Source organism: Dinoponera quadriceps, unplaced genomic scaffold (genome assembly GCF_001313825.1).
Source record: "Dinoponera quadriceps isolate SergipeBrazil2010 unplaced genomic scaffold, ASM131382v1 scaffold424, whole genome shotgun sequence".
Taxonomy (NCBI): Eukaryota; Metazoa; Arthropoda; class Insecta; order Hymenoptera; family Formicidae; genus Dinoponera; species Dinoponera quadriceps.
In genome coordinates, this window is record NW_014554557.1 from 1,263,132 (window position 1) to 1,287,184 (window position 24,053).

A 24,053-nucleotide genomic window follows, 5' to 3' on the forward strand; every position below is an offset into this window, starting at 1 on the left:
TCGCGCGTTTGCGTAGCCACTTGTTACTATTGTCGTCACTCTTATCGTTTACACTTCTCACTTACATATTCCTTGACGTTCTTCGTGCGCACAGCCTTATAAGAAGCATACGCCGGGTATAGAGTGCCGAAGACCAATCTGAAAATCGGATATACGAGCCTGTAAATGAAGGATCGCGGCAACACTATCGCGAGGATCACCGTCAACAACCCGATGTTGTTCAACGTCATTCTAACGGGAAATGTTTGGATCCAATAACGGCACCAGGCCATCGTCTGTCTCGCCAAAATCTCGAAGGTTCCCGGCTTATGTATCGATACAACCGACAATTCCTTCGATCGCGAATTGTCCATCTCGAGAATATCTGTCAGCGATCGGTGGTTTCTTTTCGGTTCCATTGTATCGCCGTTTTATCTCTCTCTCTCTCTCTCTCTCTCTTTCTCGTGTTCTCTTCTTCTTGAGAAATTTCCCTTCTTAATTGAAGAATCTTGAATTTTCCCTTGGACCCTTCGATGATTGTCGAACCGACGGCCAACAAGACCAACTGGAACAGGAAACAGAAATTATCCGGGGGATAACGTTCATCCGTGTGGACGACCGTACAATTTAAGAACACTTAATAGCTTGTGGTGAAAGAGTCGGTCAGACGAAGGCGACACGGGCGTCTTTGAGATTTCTTTAGTGAAGCCGATTAAGGGATTCGTCGGGGATTCACCAAGTGAATCCGACGATTGCGACCGTTATACGTAGAACAACACGGTTATATTTTGATCGGAGTAGACGTTAGTACGACGAAGCTACCTTGTACATTATTTACAAGCATATTCGGGTCGCGCAACCAAAATATAAACTAGAGAAAAGATACAAAAAATAAACTTTTACACGGTCCGTACGGGTCTTTTAATCTTTTACAAATCTAACAATACACAGTTTTGCACGAGAATGTAACGGATGCATCATCGAACATTTAATCTGCCCGATCGAATGATTCGCGACTTTCAACGACGGTGTTGCGGAATAATCACCGAATTCGGGATTCCAGGGCTGTCGAATGAAGCGCAGTCATCCGTCGATCGATGCCTGCGACGACCTCGATCGCTACGACCTCGTTTAAAGGGATTGCGTAAGAAGCTTATTATGGAGATCCAATTAAACCCACGATATCGTACAACCCGTCGTCATCCCGCACCGATCCGAGATTGGAGCGCGACAGTCGCCGCATTCCTCGACGGATCACGAAACTTCGCGAGATGATAACGCTCTCTGATAAAGTCTCTCTCTTTCTCTTACAATCCTATCGCTCCGTCCGTCAGACTCATCCGCGTCTCTCGTGACTCTTCCTGGAACTCCCGTCGCCGCCAGTTCGACCCGGTCGCGAGCGAGACGACGCTCCGCCAGTGTTTTCGTCGTCGACGAATTCCGGCGAGTCGGCTCCGTTACCGTGGCGACCTTTCGCTTTCCCCAAAATTAATTCCTCGCGCGAGCGCGCGCGCGCGTCCGACCCGCGTCGTTGCCGAGCTCCCCGATACGCCGCGGCTCGCTCTTTGCGCGGATGCTCCCAGTTAAAGACTAAGCACGTAGCCGTTCGTTCGGGCCACCGTCAACGACGACGGCGACAACGACCAACACCGCCTGCAGAGGCTCTATTTTCGCGCCTTAAGCCGCTGTTACGCGAGCGTCATCGCCCAAGAGTCGCGCCGTCGTCTGAAAAAGGGCTAACCGCGGCTTTCTCGTCCGCTGATTCACCGGCTCGTGCAGCTCGCTGCTCCGAAATCATCCCCGGAAACTCAATCTTCGCACGTACGTTCCGCCAGACTTTCCCCGAAACTGTTTACTCGTGGTATTGTATCCGCGCAAACAATATCGGTGATCGAGGTGATCGAGGAATGCATCACCTTCAGACGACGCCTTTATTTACAGACTGAAGGGAACAACATAGAAGACTTATCCTTTCCCGAGGAAATTTCATCGAGTACTATCTAACGTCGCTTCAACCTCTCTTCTAATGTCTGTCTAATATGCGATTGGAGAGGTAAACATTACCAAATCAAATCTCCAAGATTACTCACGATTCGAGACTCCACCGAATCGAGAACTCCGCTGAATTAAGACTACTCTCTGTTCTCGTGCGGTACAAAACGAGTCGAAAGAATGTGTGTGTGTGTGTCCGCAAATAAAGGGAAACGCAAAGAACTCGGGGGGCATTCTCTATAATGCAGTGAACGGTGGTACAGTAGTCGCTGCTCGTAATACTTTTTTGACAAAGGGTTAAAAGCGTTTGCGACCGATTTAGAGTGCATGACCGTTTCCCCCGCGAGTGGGTCATCCGTAAGTGCCAGAACGACGAGTTAATTATATGCGCCAACCTAGATATATCGTATCGGTCAAGCTTTATCGGAATAAGGACTGCGGTCGAGCGATTGTTCACTTGCGACGCGTCGCTCGGATTTACATTCAATCGCGCGAACTTTGCGCTCGATTTCGGTATCGTTCCTCGAAAGCTGGGTCTCGCGCCTGCGAACGCAATCCGGAAAGTATCAATATTCCTGAAGGATGTGTAACATGATTTAAACACCTACTACAACAACGCGCGCGAGGAACGTCACGCACGAACGTCGTTTCTTTTAAACCGGACGTATGCAAATGCGACGTTCTCTCGCGGAAGTTTCGACAGCGCTCTCGAGCGCTCTCTGAGGCCTCCGGAGAAATAAACCGCGAATGACGCGTAACAACGTTTACAACTTCGAGAACTAACGACGCGCATTATTTTCGCCGGTTAATTACATTTTTATTGTATACATTTTTCTTCAATTACATTACACACGGTGCGGATGTTCGGGGAGAACCGCTGTTTTTCAACCGCTCTGATTTAGCTACTCCCCAAGCGGTCAAAGCGCGAGTTTCTGCGCGAGCAAAAAAACAACGGCGGCATTTACGTGACCTGCGAAGTCACTTCGTCAGTCGAGCGTGTTAAATGAACACGTTAACGACGATTGTTCCTCGGATCGCGAGATGACTCCGAGGGCTGAAACCGACGCCCGATATCCAATTTTCCGTATCACGCCGGAGAAATGCGTCTGACGTCACTCGTCGCGATTTCACGATGACGACGGAAGAGTCTCCAGGCTGGCTTTTCGCGCGCCTCGCGAACATCGAGATCTCGAACTCACCGTGAATAACACCGGCTTCGAGTCGCCGATTTGTAATCGGCCGTTCTTTCATGCGTTCGTGCACGCGATACTGTACGGCGTTTACGAACACGATCGCCGGATAAAGCCTTCCGCTCGCGAAGTATCGCGCGAAACTGCGAGTGATCGCGGTGCACTCGTAGGTAATTTGATGATTGTCACCAATGTCGCTATCCGCGCATTGCGTAACAGGGCGTCCCTAGTGCGCAGTCCGCGAGCCGCAGCGAATACGACGGCTCACGACGTTATTCACGCCCGGCCGCTTCCGGTTCCGGTTACCACGCGGATCGACACGTACGAGCCGACCCTTTCGATTCACGACGTATCAAGCCGAAGAAGCCAGCCGACTGGCAATCGCGCGATAAGGCCCCGGCGATTTACGAGCGTCGTCGGACGCGATTCCGCTGCCATTTACGAAATTGAATGTCCAGGACGGTCCCGACGGTGACCGCCGTCGCGAAATTATCTATCGACCTGATATCTCGTAAAGAAGGATCCCGTGACTTTTATACCGCCTATTTGTCCTGCTCTACTCATATGTATTCGCTTTCTGCCGTCTCGAGCTCCCACTCTCTCTCTCTCTCTCTCTCTCGCTTCCTCCTCTTCCAGCCTGCGAGTTCGCTGGATCCTGTGGATACCGTTCGAGCGAGGTGCGCGCGAGTTTACGAGGTTTATGTGAAATTTTTATTATATATCTCTCTAATTTGCCCCGCGGATATATGTAACGTCCGAGAAGAGACAGCTCTCAACTTAATATATCTGCGAAAAATGCCCCTGTGCATCTCGTCTGTCTCGTTCATAAATTCCTGTAAGAATTGGGCATGTCGGTTTCCTGTCTCATGGACTTGAATTCTTTCTTTGTTTGTGCATCGTTTCCCCAGTTATCGGACATTTCTTCATTTATTTTTCTATTTATTAATACGTTCGCGCGCTACCGATGCAACGCAAGGATCTCTCGCAAGGGACCAGTATCACATGTCAATAACAGCAAAAACTTTTTTTCAGTTCACATTATCGAGTCGATAAGTTTGTTTACACAGTTACGTAAAAAAATGCAAGGTAGTCTATGGGGAGAGTCCTCTAAAGAAATTCTAATTGCAAATGTATTGATTTGTTATTTCAACAAAAAGTTACTTTCGCTGATGAAATTTCAGCAAATATCGAGTTCACAATGCAAGTTTTACTCTTTCAGTTTCCAACCTTCGCATGTAAAATATCTGTTTGAGTCAATAAAAGATTTGAAAATAACTTGTCGCGTTTCAATTCAAGGTCGTGCAATATTCATTCGAAAGTTTCGAACCAGCTGCGAATATCATTATTTGCAGTTCCTTGACTCGACTGACTTACAGACTGACGCCAGTACAGTTTGCACAGTCTCGTTCGCATGATTCAAATCGTTGACTTTTGTCTCGTCCAACGCTTGGTAGCTTTACGTCGATGTGATCGAAAATATGTACTTTTAAAATTAGTTATATGAAACAGATTATATTGTAATATCCTCTACAGAAGTTCGTAAATGACAAAACAGAGAGAAAGAGAGAGAGAGGGAGAGAGGGAAAGATAAATATATTTTATCTCGCTGCATATCATAATATATTATAATATAAATTACACGATATGATGTGTAAATCACCATAATAAACAACGTTATTATCGCCACACTCTGGATTTGGTCGCGAAAAATCGACCGAAATCGGGAACGAAATTCGAGCTTGTCGTCCTCATCATATAAAGCGACGAAATACGATTACGGTCCCATATGATTGTTACTGTCGCCCGCTTTCATGTTTATTAATGACGACGTGTAACTTCCCCCTTCCTACTGCGACACTCGTGTATGCACGGTGGCCTCGGTCGCGAGAGCGAGGTTATTCGTATGTGTCGCGAGGTCAAGATCATTGTCGTTCGTTTGCGCGTAGCCTGAATTCCGTCACGCCTCGTTTAACCGCGAGTATCGTCTTCAACGTGATAACGAAGTTCCTGACATTAGGCGGAAACCCGGCGTATTTCTGCCGCTTGTTCTCTGTTTCCGCAGATGTTACGCATTTACACGAGAGCGTATCAAGTATTAACGACTCTATCGACGCTAATGTTCGTAACTTACCTATGAAATATGAAAGCGTGGCAGAATTATTACGGAGTTGGAAAGTACGGTGCACTTGAGACGTTTCAATGTTACCCGGGGAAAACGCTTACATATCCCTCTTTGAGCCGCGTAAGAGAATGATATTTCTTCTCACGCCAGAGCGTAAAAAGCATCTGGCACGGATAGATATTGGACGGAAGTACCTTGCAAGAAACACGTGCGAGGTTACCGGCAAACTGTAAATGGGACGCCGGGTGAGGTCTAATAGAGAATACACGGAGAAGAAATTAGCCGTAAATCAAAACTCGATGATTTCATCAATATGCGATGCGATTTAGCCCATTAACTGCCAAATTTTTTTTTGAAATTTTTGGCCGGATAAGTTATATATATGCACAAAAAGTTGTGTAACAGTATAATTATATTCAAATTATGTTTTGTTTTGATCCCCAAATGGGGATCGTGGCAGCTAATGGGTTAAGCTCCTATCGTCGCGAGGTTTTCGCTAAAACGCTCTCCTGCGAATAAGGTATTAATTAATAAATAGTTCTTTATAAATACTTATTAGTAACTTCCGTTATGCAGGTAATTTGCTGCGATCTGGCTCTGTATTAATGACTTTGTCGCGCACTATTATATCCGTTTTACACAAACGCTCGTTTGAAGAAATACAATGAAGACGGTTCATCGCGGGTCATCGATAGACAAGCGACGAGCAAAATTACAGCGACGAGGGTGTGCGCAGTTATTTCGGGACGGGCACGAGGAGCATCAATCTAATCTAATAACGAATAACACGACAACGAATTACGAGGGCGCTCCTTTAAATTACGCGATGCGTCAAAGTAACGTCACGCATCGCACTGACCCTCTCATTTTAATATTTTGACAAGCATTGAATAATATCTGCGATTACATACGCGTATGCACAAACACGGCGAATGAGAACTAACATTACCGGCTAACTTGACACGTGCCAGTGATCGTTAAATTTCAGCGACGAAGCGAAGCAATACGATGATTTTGCATCGCTCGTTATTCACGCTTTACTCGTTGATAATTTATTGCGTTAATCCCGAGAGGGAAGAAAGGAAAGCGCTCATGGTCGTCAAAGCGAGACTTTTAGACGTTGAATCTTCTGGATTTGTTCCAAATTTGAGAGGCATTCGAAGCTGCCTGCTCGGAATTACAACGAGTCACGGGATAGATGCCATCCATTATACCGCCAGCTCATCGGCCTTGAAGGCCCACGATGGAGTCCGCGGAGGGAACAAAAAGAACAGATATCAATTTCCTCGTTTCTAACCGAAAGCCGTACGTGCGCCGAATATTTCGAATGGTTCGCGGCGAGATAATGATCTTACTCTAATGGTAAGCCGGCGGCTTTTTATCGATCACAAGTGGATAAGTGTATACTTTTAGCAAAGGATAATCGCATTTCTAATTATCAACAAGTTTCTCTTGCAACTCTAATCGCAGATATTAACGTACATTAACTAAAACTGCTGGTTGCAGAGTGGTAACGTTTCTGGCGCACGACTTGGTTGTATAATAATAACTTTCTAGATGAAAAGGCAATACAGTTGCAGATGTAATCATGTTGGCGCAATCATTATTCACGCGGATATTATATTTTTAAACGAGATAATACAGACAACTGTTACGTCTCGAATCGAGTGGGTTGATAAACAACGCAGCGGTCAAGATAGACAGATTTAATATCATATTCAGGCAGTTGTTAATTTAATGTCATATAAAAATGTTGATAATCCATGATCATGCATGAATACGCGCAAACACGACGTTACATGACTTCGACGTGTTGGAAAGTTGAGACCATCGTCAATTGTGCGTACAGGATATACCCTTCTTTTCTCTCAAATTTCAGATATTAAAATATTGCCTAATTTTTATCGCACCCCGGAACTTTAGCGTTACTACGCGATACAGGTCGACGATGTGTGTGTGTGTGTGTGACGCATTATACAATTACGATTATAATTCCGCTCTCAAGGTTGCTGTGCAGGAAGTACGCGACGAGCACATGTATCTCTCCCGCAATCTTACACAATCTAATATCTTTCCTAGCCGATTAGCTCGTCGTAATCTCCCTCGGAGGAATACCATTCGGATGCATTCTAGGAATCTGCGTTACTTCTTGAATATTAATGTCGAATCGAAGTAACCGCGCATCGGGACTATTTCCGACGTATTCCCGGAATTGGACTTATCTCAGCCGCGCATAATTGAATTTCGCACAAGTGGAAAGTATACATCTTCACGTATCCTGCGGCACGTAAAATGCAAAAAATGCGAATGAATTCGCAACGATTGTCATTCACAGTACTTAGAACGAATATGCGTAGAGCATTTTATCTCTTGGATTTTCTAACGAGGGCGATCTCGCTCGTCGTTTGTCACGTAACTCGGCCCGTTTAAATTCTCTAAAAAATGTATACGATGGCAATATTCGGGATTAGGAACTTGCGAAATAATTCTCCCTGATATCTCCGAGCGATGCAACAGCTGTATCCGCAATTAGGAAGCTTCCCAGCAAGTCGGTCTTATGACTTGGGCGTAATTTTCAGAGGGGAGGGTAGAAAAACCACGGATACCGTGTTGACGACCGTTACTCGCTTGAAAATCGGCGCGTGAAAATTGCGCGAATAATGAGCCACAGCCGGAACGAGCACTGGTGTGGCTCGCTTGGGCGGCAAGAAGCACGTCATGTTGGTCCGTCCGGCAAAGTCGCACGAAAAAGCTTGCACGTACGAACCTTGAGGCAATTTTACGCGCGCACACGCGGATTTTCTACCTGAATTCGCGAAAGAAAGACGAAACAGGATGAAACACGACCACGAGGACGACGTACTCGACCGAGTCGAACGAGAGATCGCGGTGGCAGGAGCGTCGCGGAGATGCTCCTTCGGTGCAGAAGTGATGCACCGAGTCCGCTGCAATGGCCTCAATTGCACCGGTTTGAGACGTTCACCAGCTGATCGCCTATTAGTAAAAGGCAGTGCGGGCAGAATACTCGCTAGATTAGAAAGTACAGAACTCATCCGACAAAATGGCTCGCTAAGTCCAGTAAAACCCGAACGCTCTCGGGAGTTATCCACCAATCCTTCCTCGTCAGCGTCGCTCTCTCGCTATTTCCCCCAGATCCACGATTTATCTCAAGTACGTCGCAATTAATCTTCGAAATATTTCTATTGCTTCGCTCTAGCCGGTTCTTACCAATTCGGTCACATATCTTATTACAAGCTAATATCCCAACATTCCCATAACTGAATAAAACGCAAATTTATAGTAACATATCTATATTCACGGTGAAAAAGAGAAAGAGAGAGAGAGAGAGAGAGAGAGAGAGAGGGGGGATAGAGAGCCGCACCTAATTTCTAATCTGACGGGAGAATTGATCGATCGTGCGTACGTCGGTACAGAATACTGATGCGTCTCTCGATTCTTTATCAACAGTAACACGAATAACTGAACTATTCCTACGATCGCATGATAACATTATTAGACGTTAGACCGGCAAATTATCGGATTATCCAACGTTTTTCAACGTCGACGTTGAAAATTTCGATCACGGCGGCGCTTCAATTCCAATCCTTGCCCCCGCATAAAGACACACAGGAGTGTATCCTTCGGGTTCGCGCTCACACGATAAGCTCACTTTCTCTCGACCCGATTGTCGCGCTAGATCGCTACCGCGCTTTTTATTCGCGGCCGAGCAGTCGCTTCGTGGTTGGTCGATCCTGTGCACGCCCGATCGGTTCCTTTATCGTCACGTCGAAGCGGCCAGCCACGGTGCAACGACCGGCTAAGTAATTCGACTAACTTTTTCTAAGCAGTGGCGCAAAGAGAGGTATGCTCATCTTTCCTACGCTACTGTGCTCCCTTTTCCACCTTCTTTTCCTTGATCCTGCCGGCCGGCCGTCTTCGCTCCTTGGAATTTTCGCGAGTTCCCCCGCCGATCCCGACGACAGGTCTCTTCTATTCCGCTCCGCCGTGGTCGATGTTCAGATGTAAATCACCACGACGCCGTCGTTGAAGAAGATCGTTATGCGAATCTGCTGTTTGACTCTGGAGGACATGTCGTCAACGGCGCGTTACGACGATCGCTTGAATTACCGCGCAGATGGAGAATCAAGGGGTTGAACTCCAACGCTGGACATTCTTCTCGGCCGGCACTTTTGATTCCCGCTCTACTCGCTGTGCTCGTGAACGGCTCGACACGCCTGTGCAAATCGCACGTTCGATTATTCGCGATGCCGAAGCCGAGTGTTACTTAATAAATCTCCCATTCAGGGCGAATGCACGGACAGGCACTAAACCGCTCGCCGGGGCGAAGCGCGGGGATCAAGGATACGACATTCTGGCGTCGACGGCGTTGATTCCCTCGTCAGTGGCATCGCCTTTCTCTCGGATGCAGCGCTCGGATAATGACGATGATTAATCGCTGCCGTCGCGCCGATCGAACGTTCGCGAGAATCCGACGGCCGATTTAAGAAAGACAGTCGCCGCGTTTTATTCTCAACGCCACCGCCGGCGCATTCACCGTCTTCTATTTGCGACGTCGTCCGCGGCCTCGTGATCTCTCTCGGACGTTGTCCTGAATTCTGCCGGGTGAACGAGGCGCAAATTCCACTACTTCAAATGTTCAGGTCCAAAATCAAACGGTCACGATATGTCACAGAGGCCGGTTGTGCCGAGGAGTCGAACACTGCGGAATCTTGCTCTCGCCATGCTAACCTAGGCGATAACCTTGGCTATATCTTGCGGTAATTCAGAGCGACATTGTTCTATTTTAAATTTCAAAATCCGAGCAGCGAGAGATAAAATTTTACGGTACGTTTTATCTGAAAGTTGACGATTTCGCTCGTGCGCCGTTGACTTTAGCGCGGCTAGTCAAAATGGTCTAAAGCAGCATTGTTCTACTTTAGAAGTTTCCGAGTCCGAATTTCAAGATGAAGGATCCGCAGCTCGCCTCTGAATTTCGTGACGTCTGCATGGCGAACGCAACGACGAGGTACTCTCGTCGGAGGGCGCCAAATCCGATCCGGAGAGTGCGTGTGCTTTTGACACGCGTACGCACGCACGAACCGAGATGTACTCTTTGCACTTCTAGGACCGGAGGTAGCTTTTTGTCTCTCGCGTGTCTATCCCACGAGCGTCGCGACGCCCCAACTGGAAGCCGGCCACTTCTGCGCTCGGGTTTATATTTAAACGGCGGAGCGCTGACAATGTCGTCGTCGTCGACGCATCGTCTTTCCCAATGCGTCGACCGAGGGCGCCGAGTAGTGGAAAGAAGAAAGAGACGCGATGAGTGGGAAGCGAGACGAGACGAACACATTGAACACTGCGGGGAGCGGTGGGAAAAAAAAATGCCCGCTTTCACGAAGTGAAAATATTTCTGGAGCGCGTGATACATCGGGGCGACGTTTCGAAGAGAAATATTATTCGAGAAGAAAGGAGAGCGGCGCGATGAACCTCGGGTTTCCAGAATTCGTATGTAAATATATAGAGTGTGCGCAATGAAGAAAGAAAGAGAGAGAGAGAGATGGGAGTTAGTTCTCGCGAAGAGATTAAATCGCGTTTACCGTTATTGAGGACATCCGAGGACGCGCTTCTCTCGTTTCGTTTATTCGCACACGAAGTCGGAGACTTTTAACGATACAGAGGGGTTTACCTGTTCTAGAGAAATATGACTTCCCATTGTAATCTGTGTCCCGATTCTCTGGCTTTGTTATACTTCTCCCGCGGCGTTTCGGCTCGATATATACAAAAAGTTTACGCGCACATGCATACACGCGGTGCAGCGCGATGAAGCGTTGGGAAATCCGTTCTATAAAAGAACCTGTAAACATCGATGCCGCAGGATCACGGACCTCCCACGCTGGTGCGCACTTGCTCATTCTAAACGGGGCCGGCCAGAATTCGCACGTGGTGAACGAACGTTTAACGATTCGCGACGAAAGTGAGACTACACAGAGAGCTGCCGGTGCAACTGACGAAACGCACGCGTGTGTAAATATCAATAGTCGTCGCAGTTGATCGCTCAATTGTTCGAATCAAGATTGCTAATGGCCGACGAAGCTAATCCTCGGTTGAAGCAACTTTCCTTCAACGGAGCTTCGATTTCATTATTTAGTTGCAAAGACGCATTTAGACACCGGCTGTTGGTGTGTCATCGTGTGATGCACAAACACGCAGGTATAATGATTAGTACTATGTGTACCCCGCAAATAGTCTACGTACACCGAGCGCAATCAGAGCGCTTGCATACGAATTAGCCTTTACACCGGATAGTCGCGGACAGGTACGTCGATCGATAAATATTACAGAGAACCAGTGTGCCCTCCCCGTCTGCCTCTCCCTCGTCACGCTCGCGATACGTTCTCGCCGAGCAAGCGAGGAAAGGAAATCCCGAAGGGACATCCCGAAGGTCTGAATGCTCGACGTTCCGGCACGAATCCTCGCGAGAGAAGAGATCCTTTCTTTTTCTTCCGCCCGTCTGCCCACGCGCTCGAACTACCTACCGCCCACCCGCGTAAAGATAAAAGAATGAGACGAAGGAACGGAGAGACAAGGAAGAAGAGAGAGAGAGATCTAGGAGCGAGAAGAAAGAGAGAGCCAAATACCGGGTCGAAGGAGAGGAAGGGTGATGTATGGGGAAAGAGACGGTTCGCGTGTGTCCGTTCATGTGAGGGAGAACATCGCGCCGATATCAGGACGTAGGGTTTCGAGGTACGCCCAAAGGGTCATCACCCTGGCAAACCCCCTTCGCTCGTGTGCATGCCGTCGTCCTTTCGCTCGCCTCCTACCTCGTCTTCTCTTCGCCGGACAGTCCCCACTCCGTCTTCCTCACGCTCCAACGGTGCAGCCCCGACTGCACCCCTGTGACATGCACTTTTGCTTCCTGGCGCGTCTCCAGGGACGAAGAAATACAGTTTGCCCCGCGAGAAAATGGCGTAATTATATACGAGAGCGGGGGGGGGGGAGGGGGCATAAATCACGACGGCGAGGGTAGTAACGGGGCGCGCGAGACTTCGGCGAGCGGGCTCGCATCGGCCGAAAGCGCGGTTCGAAAACTTTTTCCTTTCCTCCTTCCTCGGCAGGCATCGGGGAAAAGATGAAAACTTTCGGAGGGGCGCAGGCGTTTTTCTTCGCGACGCGCGAGATTACTTCCCCGTTCGTTTCGTCGAAAACGCTCGCGTGTTCTCGTTCTGGAAACTGGAGCGAGATCCGATTCTACCACACCGGTTTCGAAAGCTGTCCCTTTTCAGTCATTCAGTCGCGTTTTCATCATCGCGAGTAGAGGGAGAGAAAGAGACGGAGAGAGGAGAAGGGGAACGTTACTGCGTCACGGACGACTATCTGCGGTGCACGGTTCAATATCCTCCACTATAATGGCGTCACTTGAGAAGGGAGCCGCTCGCGTGACTCGCTTCTTGATAACGTGACTGACAGCCGATGGAAATCCAGCCCGCGAATCATACCGCGATGATATGGGTGTAACGAGCTCGGCACGATGCTGTTTTTCGCAAGAAGTTGGATGTTGGATGAAAGAAGTTTTGCGGGACGTGAGCATTGCTTAACTGGGAAAAATAAGAAAACGCGGCTTGACTGAGAGGGCGAGATACGGCGAATGCAACGATACGTGAAATTATATTAGCATCCGCTTCGAACCTTGACATATTATTTTAATAGAACCGGAACAAGAATCGAGATGCAAATCGCGACGCAATCTCGGCACCTCGAAGGGAATGCTTAACGCTGATGGAGCTCCCGCGAATAATTGCTTCTTCGGTCGGCGCATAAGCGGCGATAAAATTTGCCACGGGATAAATGGGTTTTAATATTAATCTACGACCGCTAATGACGGGCTGCGCGCCGCGAGGCGCTAACGTAAAATTGCAAACTGCCCCGTGTACGGCCTTATTTATTGTCGTAAAGCCGCGTCCGTACTTACGACGGTCGCTCGAGGTTGTAATTAGGAATTTGCGTAACGGAATAATCAATGATACGCGCGAATCCTTCGACGCATCGAAGATGAGACGCCGTTGCGTTCGAGAAAATTGATAATTGTAAAGTATCCGTGAGAATACGGAACGATGCCGAAAACGGTTGTTTTGACAGAAGCTCGCATATAATCGTGCACGTTGCTCAAGATTTTTTTACGGGCATATCTCGAAATTTTAGTTCTACATTAAATCTTTAAGTGAAGAAAACGGAAATAACTCTCCATTTCTAATATCAAAAGGAGGACGATAGAAGATCTATAAAGACTTAATATAGAACTGAAATTTCGACTCTGGATTCTTCTCATTATGTAAATTTAATTCATCACGAAAGAATATGAAAATGTAACGACGCTAATTGTCTCGAGATCAGAAAGTTTTCTTGCTTTCCAAGTGTATACTTAATTCGATTAGTTATTACAGTTTCTTACAAGCACTGTGCATAATTAACACATAATTTAATCAGGCACATGTATCTCCGATTTGTCCCTTTTTTCCGGAAAGAGGCGAAGGAGAAAACACTGCACCGATCGTAATGAAAGTTCCAGCTTTTCCCATTCCCACACGCCGTTGGCTAAAGGCTGTCATAATTAACGGGACGACAGAATCCCGCTGAAATTTCCTTCTTATTTTCCGGGCGGAAGTCCCAGTCCGCGGATTCGACGTAGGAGACAACGGAAAAAATTATGCGCTGCGCCGAGGGACTCTCCCATCGTAATTAGCGAGCGGCATTCTCAATTATTCTAATGAGGGTAATGACGTCACGAGGCTCAGAGAATCCCGAAGTAGATTCGGCCGTGAATATTACCACGATGCGTTTACATGACTTTTTTCTTTTTTCTCTCTCTCTCTCTCTTCTACCTTTCTTCTTTTTCCCGACATCGTTACCAGTCTTTTGAAATATGCGAAGCCTTTCCACGCGGATTTCCCTTCGCCACGAGAGTGCATCGCGTGGTCGCACGTAATAAAAAAACCTAGCGAGTTATACACGGCGGTACAATTGTTTTATAATACAGAAATTTCCAACCCACAAACGCGCAACGCATGCACGCATACACGTGCGCGTGGTTTTTGCGTATCAAGATACTTGCGTATACCCGTGACTTCAAAAGTCGCCGCATAGCCGGATGCGGCGCGTAGGGTAATAACGCGGCCGTTATTCCCGATATGCAAAGTGGAAATGAATGTAGAATGCGGGTTACGAGATCAACGACGTTCGGCGAGCAAGTGCGGGATTTATGCAGGAAAATCATAAATAATGCACGAGGTTTAGTTTAACGCTATAATAATACCGCTTATCTTGCGCATTGTGCTTTTACTTTTATACCTTCACAACTCTTGAAATAATTATATCAACCTCGCATGGTCGGGAATTTGAGCGCACGACGTGTGATTTACACACGTTTAGCGCGAGGCTATCGTGGGGTTACCGTGAAAAATACAAAGTTTCTCAATTTCGCAACTAGTGCTTTGCCAATTTGCAAACTATTTGGCGAGTATTTTACTGCAGCACACAATCGACAGGATTTCCAAATATAATCGGGTACCAGAGCGAATTTTTCCGGGTGGATAATTAGTGCGCAAAAAATACGAGCACGAGAGGCGTTCTCTCGCCGAAATGTAGCCACGGCGAGTGTCGAGACCCACCTATCGATTTCAGTGTTCGTTAATCGCGGCTCGAAACAAGAGTCACGTCTGATGTTAAAGAATTTCGCGCCGTCCGACATAAATATACGTCCCCCGGCGTTATCTTCCTCTCGACGACCCGACGAGTGCGGTAGGACGAGACCGTGGGGAGAGCTAAACAAGCTGCCCCGTCGCTCCTCACGACGGTCGAGTGGACGTCGAGGGCGCCGCGACGGGGGCGAGAAAGGTTAACGCGATCTCCCGTGCGAGGGTGTACGGAATATTGATTCGCGCCGGTGTTAGGAACCTTCTAGCCTCATGGGTGTACGCCGGAGGTAGGTGGACGAATGCATACGTGCATACAGAGTGTCCTGACGTCGTCGGAAAATATAACGGATCGTATTCTGTCCGTGCATTTCACACTAAATTCCGACTTTCCATCTTATTAGTGGAAATTTCACCATAGATCTTCATTTCCCACAAATGTCTCTTCATATTTCTATAGCAAATATCCTCAGAATTTCATCAGAGAGGTAAAGTTTCTTTTCAAAGAAACAAGTTACCATTAAGAAATACCTGAACCCCAAGCTAGCCTAAGGGAATCTCATCGAGAGTGAGAATATTTTTATTCAGCGATGACGCGAGACACCCTGTACAGGATCGCACATGGGCGCCCTTCGTACGAGCCGAGGAAGCACCACCCTCCTGTTGCCAACCGGGCATCGATCCAACGAGCTACCAAGTTTCTTCTTCTGGTGTAACAAGAAGAATCTCTTTCTCTCCCGATGTGCCCGTTTCCTTCCGCCGCGCGGAGATTTCCTCTTCGAAGGGTTCGCGGTGAGGCGCGGGAATGGAAACAATCGCAAAGATCGGCTATTTTGTTGCTAAGACACTGTCACGCTCAACGTCGAGCGTTATTTCCATGTCGATCGAGACGAACTCGCTCGATACACAGATCGGAACAGGAAGATGAAGCGAGCTTAACCCTTTAAAGCCCAACCGGGTTTCGCTCGGAAATCCTTTTTCGAGCTCCCGTTTTAGCGCGGCTACCGGGACTGAACTTTTCAAAAAAAGTAATTTCGGAGCAAAACCATTGGATCCTGAAGGATTAAAGGATATCCGATCGTCGGTCAGGATACCCTGAACCATACATACTAACAGAAACCTAGCTCGCCTCACGCGACGTGTTCGGCTGAGTGGAATAAAAGCGGACGAAACATTGAGAGAGGATTTTTCGAAAAGAAAATGTTCCGATGGAGACCCGGCGGTGTAACGTTAAAAATTAAAAGCTCAACAAAGTTTCGCTCGTTAATTAATTTGAAGCGGAACTCCCACTTCAATAGGGCGTCTCACTTTGCAGCTTAATAATTGAAATATTTAACACTGAAAGTTACATAACTAATGAGAACTGGCTCGAAATAATTTAACGGAGCCATCGTTCGAACGTGTACTCGTGCTTCCGCGACGTGGTCCTGTATACTATTCTTCTCTAGGGAAAAGTGTGGTTTTGCATTTTCCATAAAGTCGTCGCGGAGTACCATGTGCGCGCAAATAGACGGCACGGTAATGGAATATGCACCGGAGGAAACGTACATATAGTAGATTATATTCCGCGTCGCGGAATAGCCCGGACGCGTTTGGTAAACCGGATGCGCTTTTTGCGAAGCGCTTCACGTGTTTTACGCGAGAATCCTCTTTCCGTAGGGAGCGTCTTAAGCGCAAAGACGCGGCCGTATTATCCAGCTCGTCGAACGAATTCTCCGTACGATCGACGCGTCGTTTACACCACTCACGCTCACATTTCTACGTTTCGTCCTAATTCATCGTCAAGTGCAGCGTGCGGCCGTGAGTCAGCGTCGCACGCCGCCGGCTTCGAAGGATCGCGCGGACGGTTCACGCACATTGTCGCACGCCGTTCGTGCGTGCGCCGCCGGACACACGCCGTAAACAAAGCGTACCTCTTAGCGAGGGAGCGAACGGCGCGAAGAGTGCAACGACCCGCCGCCGTTCTGTGTGTGACGTAGCTTTCGGATCAGCTGACGGCGGTCGCGTCGTTTGTTTATCGTGCGCGCGAGATGCTGCCCGACGCGGTTGCTTTCTCGAGAAACGCTCTCGAACGCTCCTTTCCTATCGCGAATCACGTTTCCGCGAGTCTAATCTACTCGGGGTGCGGAAGAATCACGTCTTACGTGTTGAAAATATGTATCATATTCGCGAGGGAGGTGAAACAGCTTCGCAGAGAGGGAAGAAGAAGTCGCAATCGACGGATAAACAGACAAAGAGAGAGAGAGAGAGAAGGAGAGATGCGCTTAACTTCTCAATAACATAATAAATAACAAGGCAGCGCGCGTTGTTGTGTAATCCACCTCGGTTTCCACAAGCGTGTGCGTAACACAGCACACCGATAATCGCGCTCCGAGTGTCGTAACGTCCGTCCATCCGACGCTACAAATGCGAAAGTTAGGTTAGGGTTAGGTTAGGTCCTTACCATAACAGACCGTTGCGGGACAAGCGCTGACTCGCTTTCACTTTCGCGCTGACTCAACAATACGCGTTAATTAGAGAAATTAGATGTTCCCCTTCCCCCTTTGGATTTCCCCGCCCGTCGCGGCATCTGAATGACGTTCGTCCGGCGACAATACCGCTTCTTCGCCGCGTTTAACCGACTCTCTCGGCTGCGCATCGATTCGCGTGGATGACATTGATCCTTACCTTCGCGCGGCTCCGATTCCACCGACGGTGTCCCCTCCTCGTTCCCGCAGGCCGGATTTAAATCCTCCGGTCTCTTGCGACACTCCTCCGATTCCTTCTTCGCCACGAAGAACGCGTTGCGACGAGGGTCCTACCAAACATGGGAATGCCGATACCCGGTTTTCGCGATGACACAATCCCCTCGGAGAGACCTCGCTCTCCGTCGTTGCTTGTTCCAAGACACAGCTCGTCCGTTTGTCTCACCTTATCAGCTGGCCGATGTGATGCCTCGACTTCGAAGAGTTTCCAGCGTTCGTACTTTGTTTCCTTTGTCATGACGGCGAGCTGCCGTGCGACAGAGACAGAGAGGGAGACAAAGACGGGTATACATATACGTATACACACGTATCTATAGCGACGAGCCGATTCGAGAGGCGAACGCTCGGAAGGTAGCCGATGGAATTCACTGTGCTAAGCGCGAATCGGTGGAACACACCGACGAGACACACGTGGACGTAGACCGCGAGGGTAAAAATAAACCCTGCACCGGACGGACAGATTCTCGAGAACGCTCGGACGGCGGACGATGGCGATGGCCCGGGTGCAGTTTCAACCCCCGCGATTTTCCGCCGTTAACGGCGACCAGCGGCTCGAATACTCACATGACGAGACGCGAGACGATCGACGATATCATATTAACAGGTCCTGCGGTACGACGGGACGCGCGCGAACGGTAGAAACGAACGACTAAATGCGGACGGCCGTCTGTAGCACCGCTGCTCACAGGTCAGCCATGTTGGACTGGCAGCTGGCTGCTGCTGCGCTTGTGACGTCACGCGGTGTTTTCGTCACGTGACGCCAGGCACGTACCTCGGGATTTAAAGGAGCTTTAATCGACGACGATTTAATTTCATTTCCGCGTCAACCCTTGCTCGATCGAGTATGCTTGACGTACCCTCGTGTATCCTCACGTCAAGTTCCCTCTGGGAAATTTAATTTCGAGACAACTGCGCCGTGCGTTGTTCGGAAATTTTCCCGCGATATTTCGAATTTTGCGTTTCAATCTTAAATCGGCGGCTTAAAATTTGATTTCTGAATTCTCCCCGGGAAAAATTCGGCACATCGTTGAAAATTAAGTCAATAATGAAAACTGTTGTTTTTAACGGTAAACTTCGAATTTTTGCGCATTATATATTACATCGTGATTGGAACGTTTTACATCACGCAATAACTCACGTTTTACCGAAACTTTCTCAAACAATTCACCTTCTCCAAAAATTACGACCATAAAACGTTTTCCGGCTCGCCGCCAGCCACGTAAACACACAAATTCTCTAGTCACGGGAGGAGAGAAAAGGAAAACTAAAAAAACTGACTAAGAAAAGGAGAAGGAAAAAAGCAGGAAAATCCTATCGGCGAAACGTTTTCCAGTGCAAGTGCGCAAACAAGCACAAATTCCGCAACGAAGAAGAAAACGTCCAATTAGAAAATCTCTGTATATAATTAAACGGAAAACCTCACATATACCAGACACGAAGAAAAAGTTTGTTCGCATACTCGCATTCGCAGAAATTTGACATCGAAAGAAAAAAGTGCCGCCGTCGTGATTTGTTACCTCAGAAGAGAAGCGAGCCGGACAAGAGTACCGAACGCTCTCGTCAACGACTTCTTGACTCGTCCAAAAGGCAGACATCCTCTCTTCGCTTCCAGAAGGCGAAGAAACCGGGAGATCGGGCGGCACGTCGATGCGTGAATACAGGCGCGGAACGTGGAGCAGCGCGTGTGCGTGTCGCGACAGGAGAAGGCGATTCCCCCAGGCGCCCACTCGCTCAGCCCCGCTCACCTCCGTGGCGTCGTCGGCCACCCGCGCGCGCGACCCCACGCTTCTCGCGGTCGGTGCTACGGCCCTAAGCACCCCACCCCCGTGGCGCTCTCTCGTGCGATGGGTGGCGAGGAGCGACGCGGCACGGCGCTGTGCTGCGGTGTTGGAAAGGACTGGGGGGAGAGAGCGCGCGCTCGCTCGAATCGCGCGGAGGGGAGATGTCGGATCGCGGCTGGGGAGGTGAGCCGGGAGGGAAAGAGGGAGCGCAACGGGGGGAGGGTGTACGGGCCGCGGGAAGGAGCCGTGCCTCCCTGCCGTCCGCCCGCAGTGCGCGCTACGCGATATCACTGGCCGGTCATGTGTGTGTTACTCTCACGTTCACACTGGTACCGTTCGGAGTAGTACTTCGTTACTGCGCTGCCACTGCCGTTACCGTCTGCCGCCGCGTAGTGTAGTGTCCAGTGCTACACCCGGTGCGCGCCCGGAAGTCGAAAGTGTGTCCGGTCAGTCGGTTGATCTCTCAGTAACGCGAACCGTCACCGTTGTCAACAGTGCCCTGGGACGGAGGAGGGACGGATCGCCCCGTGACTCTCTCTCTCTCTCTTTCTGCCTCCTTCTGTCACACGTCGGTCCGGTGTTGTGGACCCGATCGTCAGAATACACACATCGCCAGTAAAGAAGCACACACAGGAGAAGGCGCGCACAGGTGGAGACGCGGGCTCTCGCTCTCCGTCTCTCTTATCGCAAAGATTGTCGCGCGCGCGCCGGCAGAAACGGAGAGAAAACATCGTGAAGTGAGCGACGAAGGGTGATCGCGCGCGCAAAGGCTCACGGCCGGACAGAGCGAGAGCGAGGGAGAAAGAGAGAGAGAGGGAGAAGAGAAACACGTTAGGATTCGCGCGAGGAGTCTCGTGGCCACTCTCGCGGAGAGAAACCTCTAGCGCGCGTCCGGATACAAGCGGGAGAAAGGAGTGGCAGTGGAGCGTGTGCTTCGTAAACGAAGAGGAGAGGAGAGAATACGAGAGAAGCTGCCGCCGCCGCGCGTCTCATGGCCCCGTTGTTCGATGGCCCTTCGTGATCGCGACAGGAAGAAGTCGGAGTCGCGGAATGGTGCCTTGTGTCGCCGAGGAATAGTGATCGCTCGTGACAGGGTCCGACGTTGCGTCCCCCCTCGCGCCGTGGCGGTGCGTGCGTCCGTTGTTGTTTTTCTTTACTTCTGGGGGGCGAGGCACGCTCCTCGGAGGTTAGACGGAAAAACCGGGTCGTTGACAGGGGGGGCAGGGGGCCGGGAGTGGTGAGTGAGCGAGAGAGAGAAGACGGAAGAGAAGCGGGGACGAGNGGGGGGGGACGCGAGCGAGGGAAAGGGTGACTGGCAGACCCGGCTGTGGCGATCCGAAGTCGCGGATTCGGCACGCCGCGGTTTACCGATCGTAATATGGCGTACAAGTTTCGCGAGGAGATCGTGGGAAAGAGGTTTCTCTCGGTGAGTGGTTTCACCAAGCCGAAGGTGAATAAGATTAGTGAGTGGGGTTGGCGTGCGGGGGTGATACGTGCTGCCAGTCACAGGGATAATGGCTGTCATGATCTTCAGGTGAGTATCTCGATACGAGATTTTTCCATCTCTCTCTTTCTTAATCGGATAACGGCCGAGCCGACCGCGTAAGGACGCGAGCGTGTTTTCGGTGTATTTACGTTACACGTTCGTCCGGACATCGCGCGCGCGACGCCTCGCGCCGCCGTTGTGTTTACATTTAGCGAGCCGCCTTTCGTGCGTATAACCAAAGTACGCCAGCTCGACGGTTACTTCACTCCGAGTTATGAGAGCAACCGGGTCCGTCTCGAGAAAGTCGCCTTAGCCCGATTAGGTGCCGACGTTTGTCGCTGGATATGAAGATCGGCATGTATTTTGCTGAATTCGGCTCTTTATAATCTATCTATAGGAAAAATGTTTCCGATCGCGGGATCAGTGCTTGCAAATAATGGCGAGGCTAAGTTACTTTCGTACTTTGAATGTCCCGAAATTACGCTATATTTGTAGGGACACGATCATTTGATCACTCATAATAATAATAATAATTGTATATGTTTTATTTGTGCGTATGATTCGTATTTTACAATAACAAAATGTTTTTAAATCCTAATTACATCCCGCCTTCGGGAATGGTACAACAGCGTACAGCGGCCATATTTAAAATAAAGTTATCGTTAGCGCAAATGGCGCGTAGATTCGGAGATACGAATATATTTTGACGATATTTGATATACATCAAATATATACATCGTAAATTAGATACTCGCGAATATCATGGGAAATATCGGAGTGGAGTAACGATCGATCGTGATACATATCTTTGAAATTAAAATTCTTTTATATATATAATATTTACCGATAAAATATTTTGAAGATCTTTCTTACGTCTCGGTAGGAAAGAGACACTCGAGACAAGTGAATTGAATATACGTTCTCGTAAATATTCGGGCGACACAATGTTTGCTTTGAACTTACGCTCTTGTCTTTTTTAGTACAACAGTTAGATCTTTGCATATTATTGAATAGAATTCTATCGAGGCCGTGTTCTTTAAATAGAAGATATAACCTTGCGTGAATATCCGTCCGAATACTTTATGAATACGATAAGTTCGATTTTACTGACCTCTGTATCCTCCGAATTCTGATACAGATTATATGTTTTCGTATTTATTCGTTTTTTATGTATATCAAACATATATACACTAATATATACTTGATGTAATTTTTTAAGAATGTAGATACGAATGATCATACTCGAATTGTGTTTATCAATAACACATCGTCAATGCTTCACGAGGATGCATATTTTTTATAAGCAACGCTCAATAACATTATGAAACTGATACTCTACAACTCTTGTAACATATAAATTATTAACGTGAAATCTCAAAACTCAACGCCGAACAGAATTTCTCCAGAATTATAGAAAAATCAGGCTGATCGGTTGACTAATGATCTCTTAAAGAATGAAATCTCTTCGAGGGCGGTTGGTATTGTATTAAAATAATTTTTACGATAACGTTTATTTGTGAGAAATAATCTCTCTGAATGTCATCAATAAGATTTTTCAACCAGATAGTGAATTTTTATACAAACCGATGTCGGTCTGAAATTAAATTGACCTTTCATCTTTCATATTTCATATTTAACAATCATCGTTACAATTCTATGTGCACAGTCAAAAATAAAATGTTAATTTTAACATTTTTTACGCATGTTCCAGAAAGTCCATTCTAAATTTTAAATCGTTATAATTCATTCGTCATATGTTATTTTTTTGCAAATTGAAAATATTAATGAATTGACATTTACATATTTTCTTCTAACACATGACATTAAAAATTTTGACTTAAATTTTATCCGTAATAGTAACATTTGATGTTAATTAAATAGACATATTTATAATGTCAAATGTGATAAATATTATTTTCACGCAAAAAATTCATCACTTTTTTTTTAATCGCGTTCTTAAGGAGAATAATATCGTCAATGATTATGCCCGAAATACTCTTTTAGTTACGTGCCATTTAATTGATTTAGTTAATATCTGAAAAATGTATTTGCCACTGATGGGACTCGAATCCGAACTTTGGATTTTGAATCATTATCTTACGTATTATACCACTGCTATATTTTAGCTACACACATATTTCGTATTACCTCAGATTCAAGATGGTAATTGTTACTGCGGGTAAAATTAACACAACTTGTCTGTAAATTTTAGCGTATAAAATGTAATTAATGATATTCAGTAAATTTTACATCTTTGTTAATCACACTGAAATATGAAATATGTTATCCTAACGCATATATATGGTGAACATCGATTAAACGCAAAATGTTGAGATAACAAACACAATTTTGTCAAATTAACTAATCAACTAATCAACTGTAAAAGAGCACGAAATAATATTTTATTTTTAAATGATACGCGCGAAATACGTTTAAGTTATTAAATTGATATAAATATAATATATGAAAACGTCACGAAAATGGTAAGACATGAGCTATATTAATTTTGCATTAAAATGACAGTCAAAAGTTGGTAACACACAAAGAAATGTTAACACTTGGACAGAAGATTTTTTTACCGTATGTCGCGTAATACGCACGTCGCTCTTGTCTCCGAATATCAATCTCAATCACATTTTTCAAACGTTCGTTACAAGAGAGGCGGTCGTGGATTTGTGATTGTCATCGCGGCTTGACAAAATTACGTAAGTTTATCTGTCAGGTCTTTCTAAGTCTTTCTTTAAAGTCAAGTCATAACTATTTCAGTTTTCGAGGACATTGCCAGCTTACGTATCAACGTCATTTTATACACGTACAGACACACACATATATACGTGCGCACCGTGTACACATATTTCGCGTTACTTGGCCAGTAATATTTGCCAATTATACTCTGTGGCCAAAGGCCGCGATTATGTCAGTCAAGCGTAAAATCTCGGAAAATCTCGGCCTCGGCGACCGATTTTTCCTTCATGTCGCGATGAAATTCATAATTCTTCGCTCCGTACGGTGGAAATCCCATCGAAAAATCAAGGCCTCGTTACGTAACCGGTCAAATTTCGGTTGGCAC

The 24,053-nt window shown here is 47.4% G+C and overlaps 2 protein-coding genes across 13 annotated transcripts in view; one reads left to right on the forward strand and one right to left on the reverse strand.

The window, feature by feature from the left end:
* LOC106752029 overlaps window positions 1-19,581 on the reverse strand; it is a 31,025-nt gene extending 11,444 nt beyond the window's left edge. For 2 of the 8 annotated variants that reach the window (XM_014633385.1, XM_014633378.1), the window contains exons 1-2: window positions 3,171-10,472; window positions 66-544 (exon numbers count right to left, since the gene is read on the reverse strand). In XM_014633385.1, coding sequence (XP_014488871.1) covers window positions 66-398 — 333 coding nt within the window. In that variant the 5' untranslated portion in view covers window positions 399-544; window positions 3,171-10,472. The other 6 variants (XM_014633386.1, XM_014633384.1, XM_014633381.1 and 3 more) reach the window with 6 other exon arrangements.
* Window positions 19,582-20,803: 1,222 nt separating this feature from the next.
* Window positions 20,804-24,053, forward strand: part of LOC106752044 (probable JmjC domain-containing histone demethylation protein 2C) — a 272,261-nt gene continuing 269,011 nt past the window's right edge. For all 5 annotated transcript variants that reach the window (XM_014633421.1, XM_014633419.1, XM_014633423.1 and 2 more), the window contains exon 1: window positions 20,804-21,031. In XM_014633421.1, the coding sequence (XP_014488907.1) occupies window positions 20,876-21,031 (156 nt within the window). In that variant the 5' untranslated portion in view covers window positions 20,804-20,875. The remainder of the gene's footprint in view (window positions 21,032-24,053) is intronic.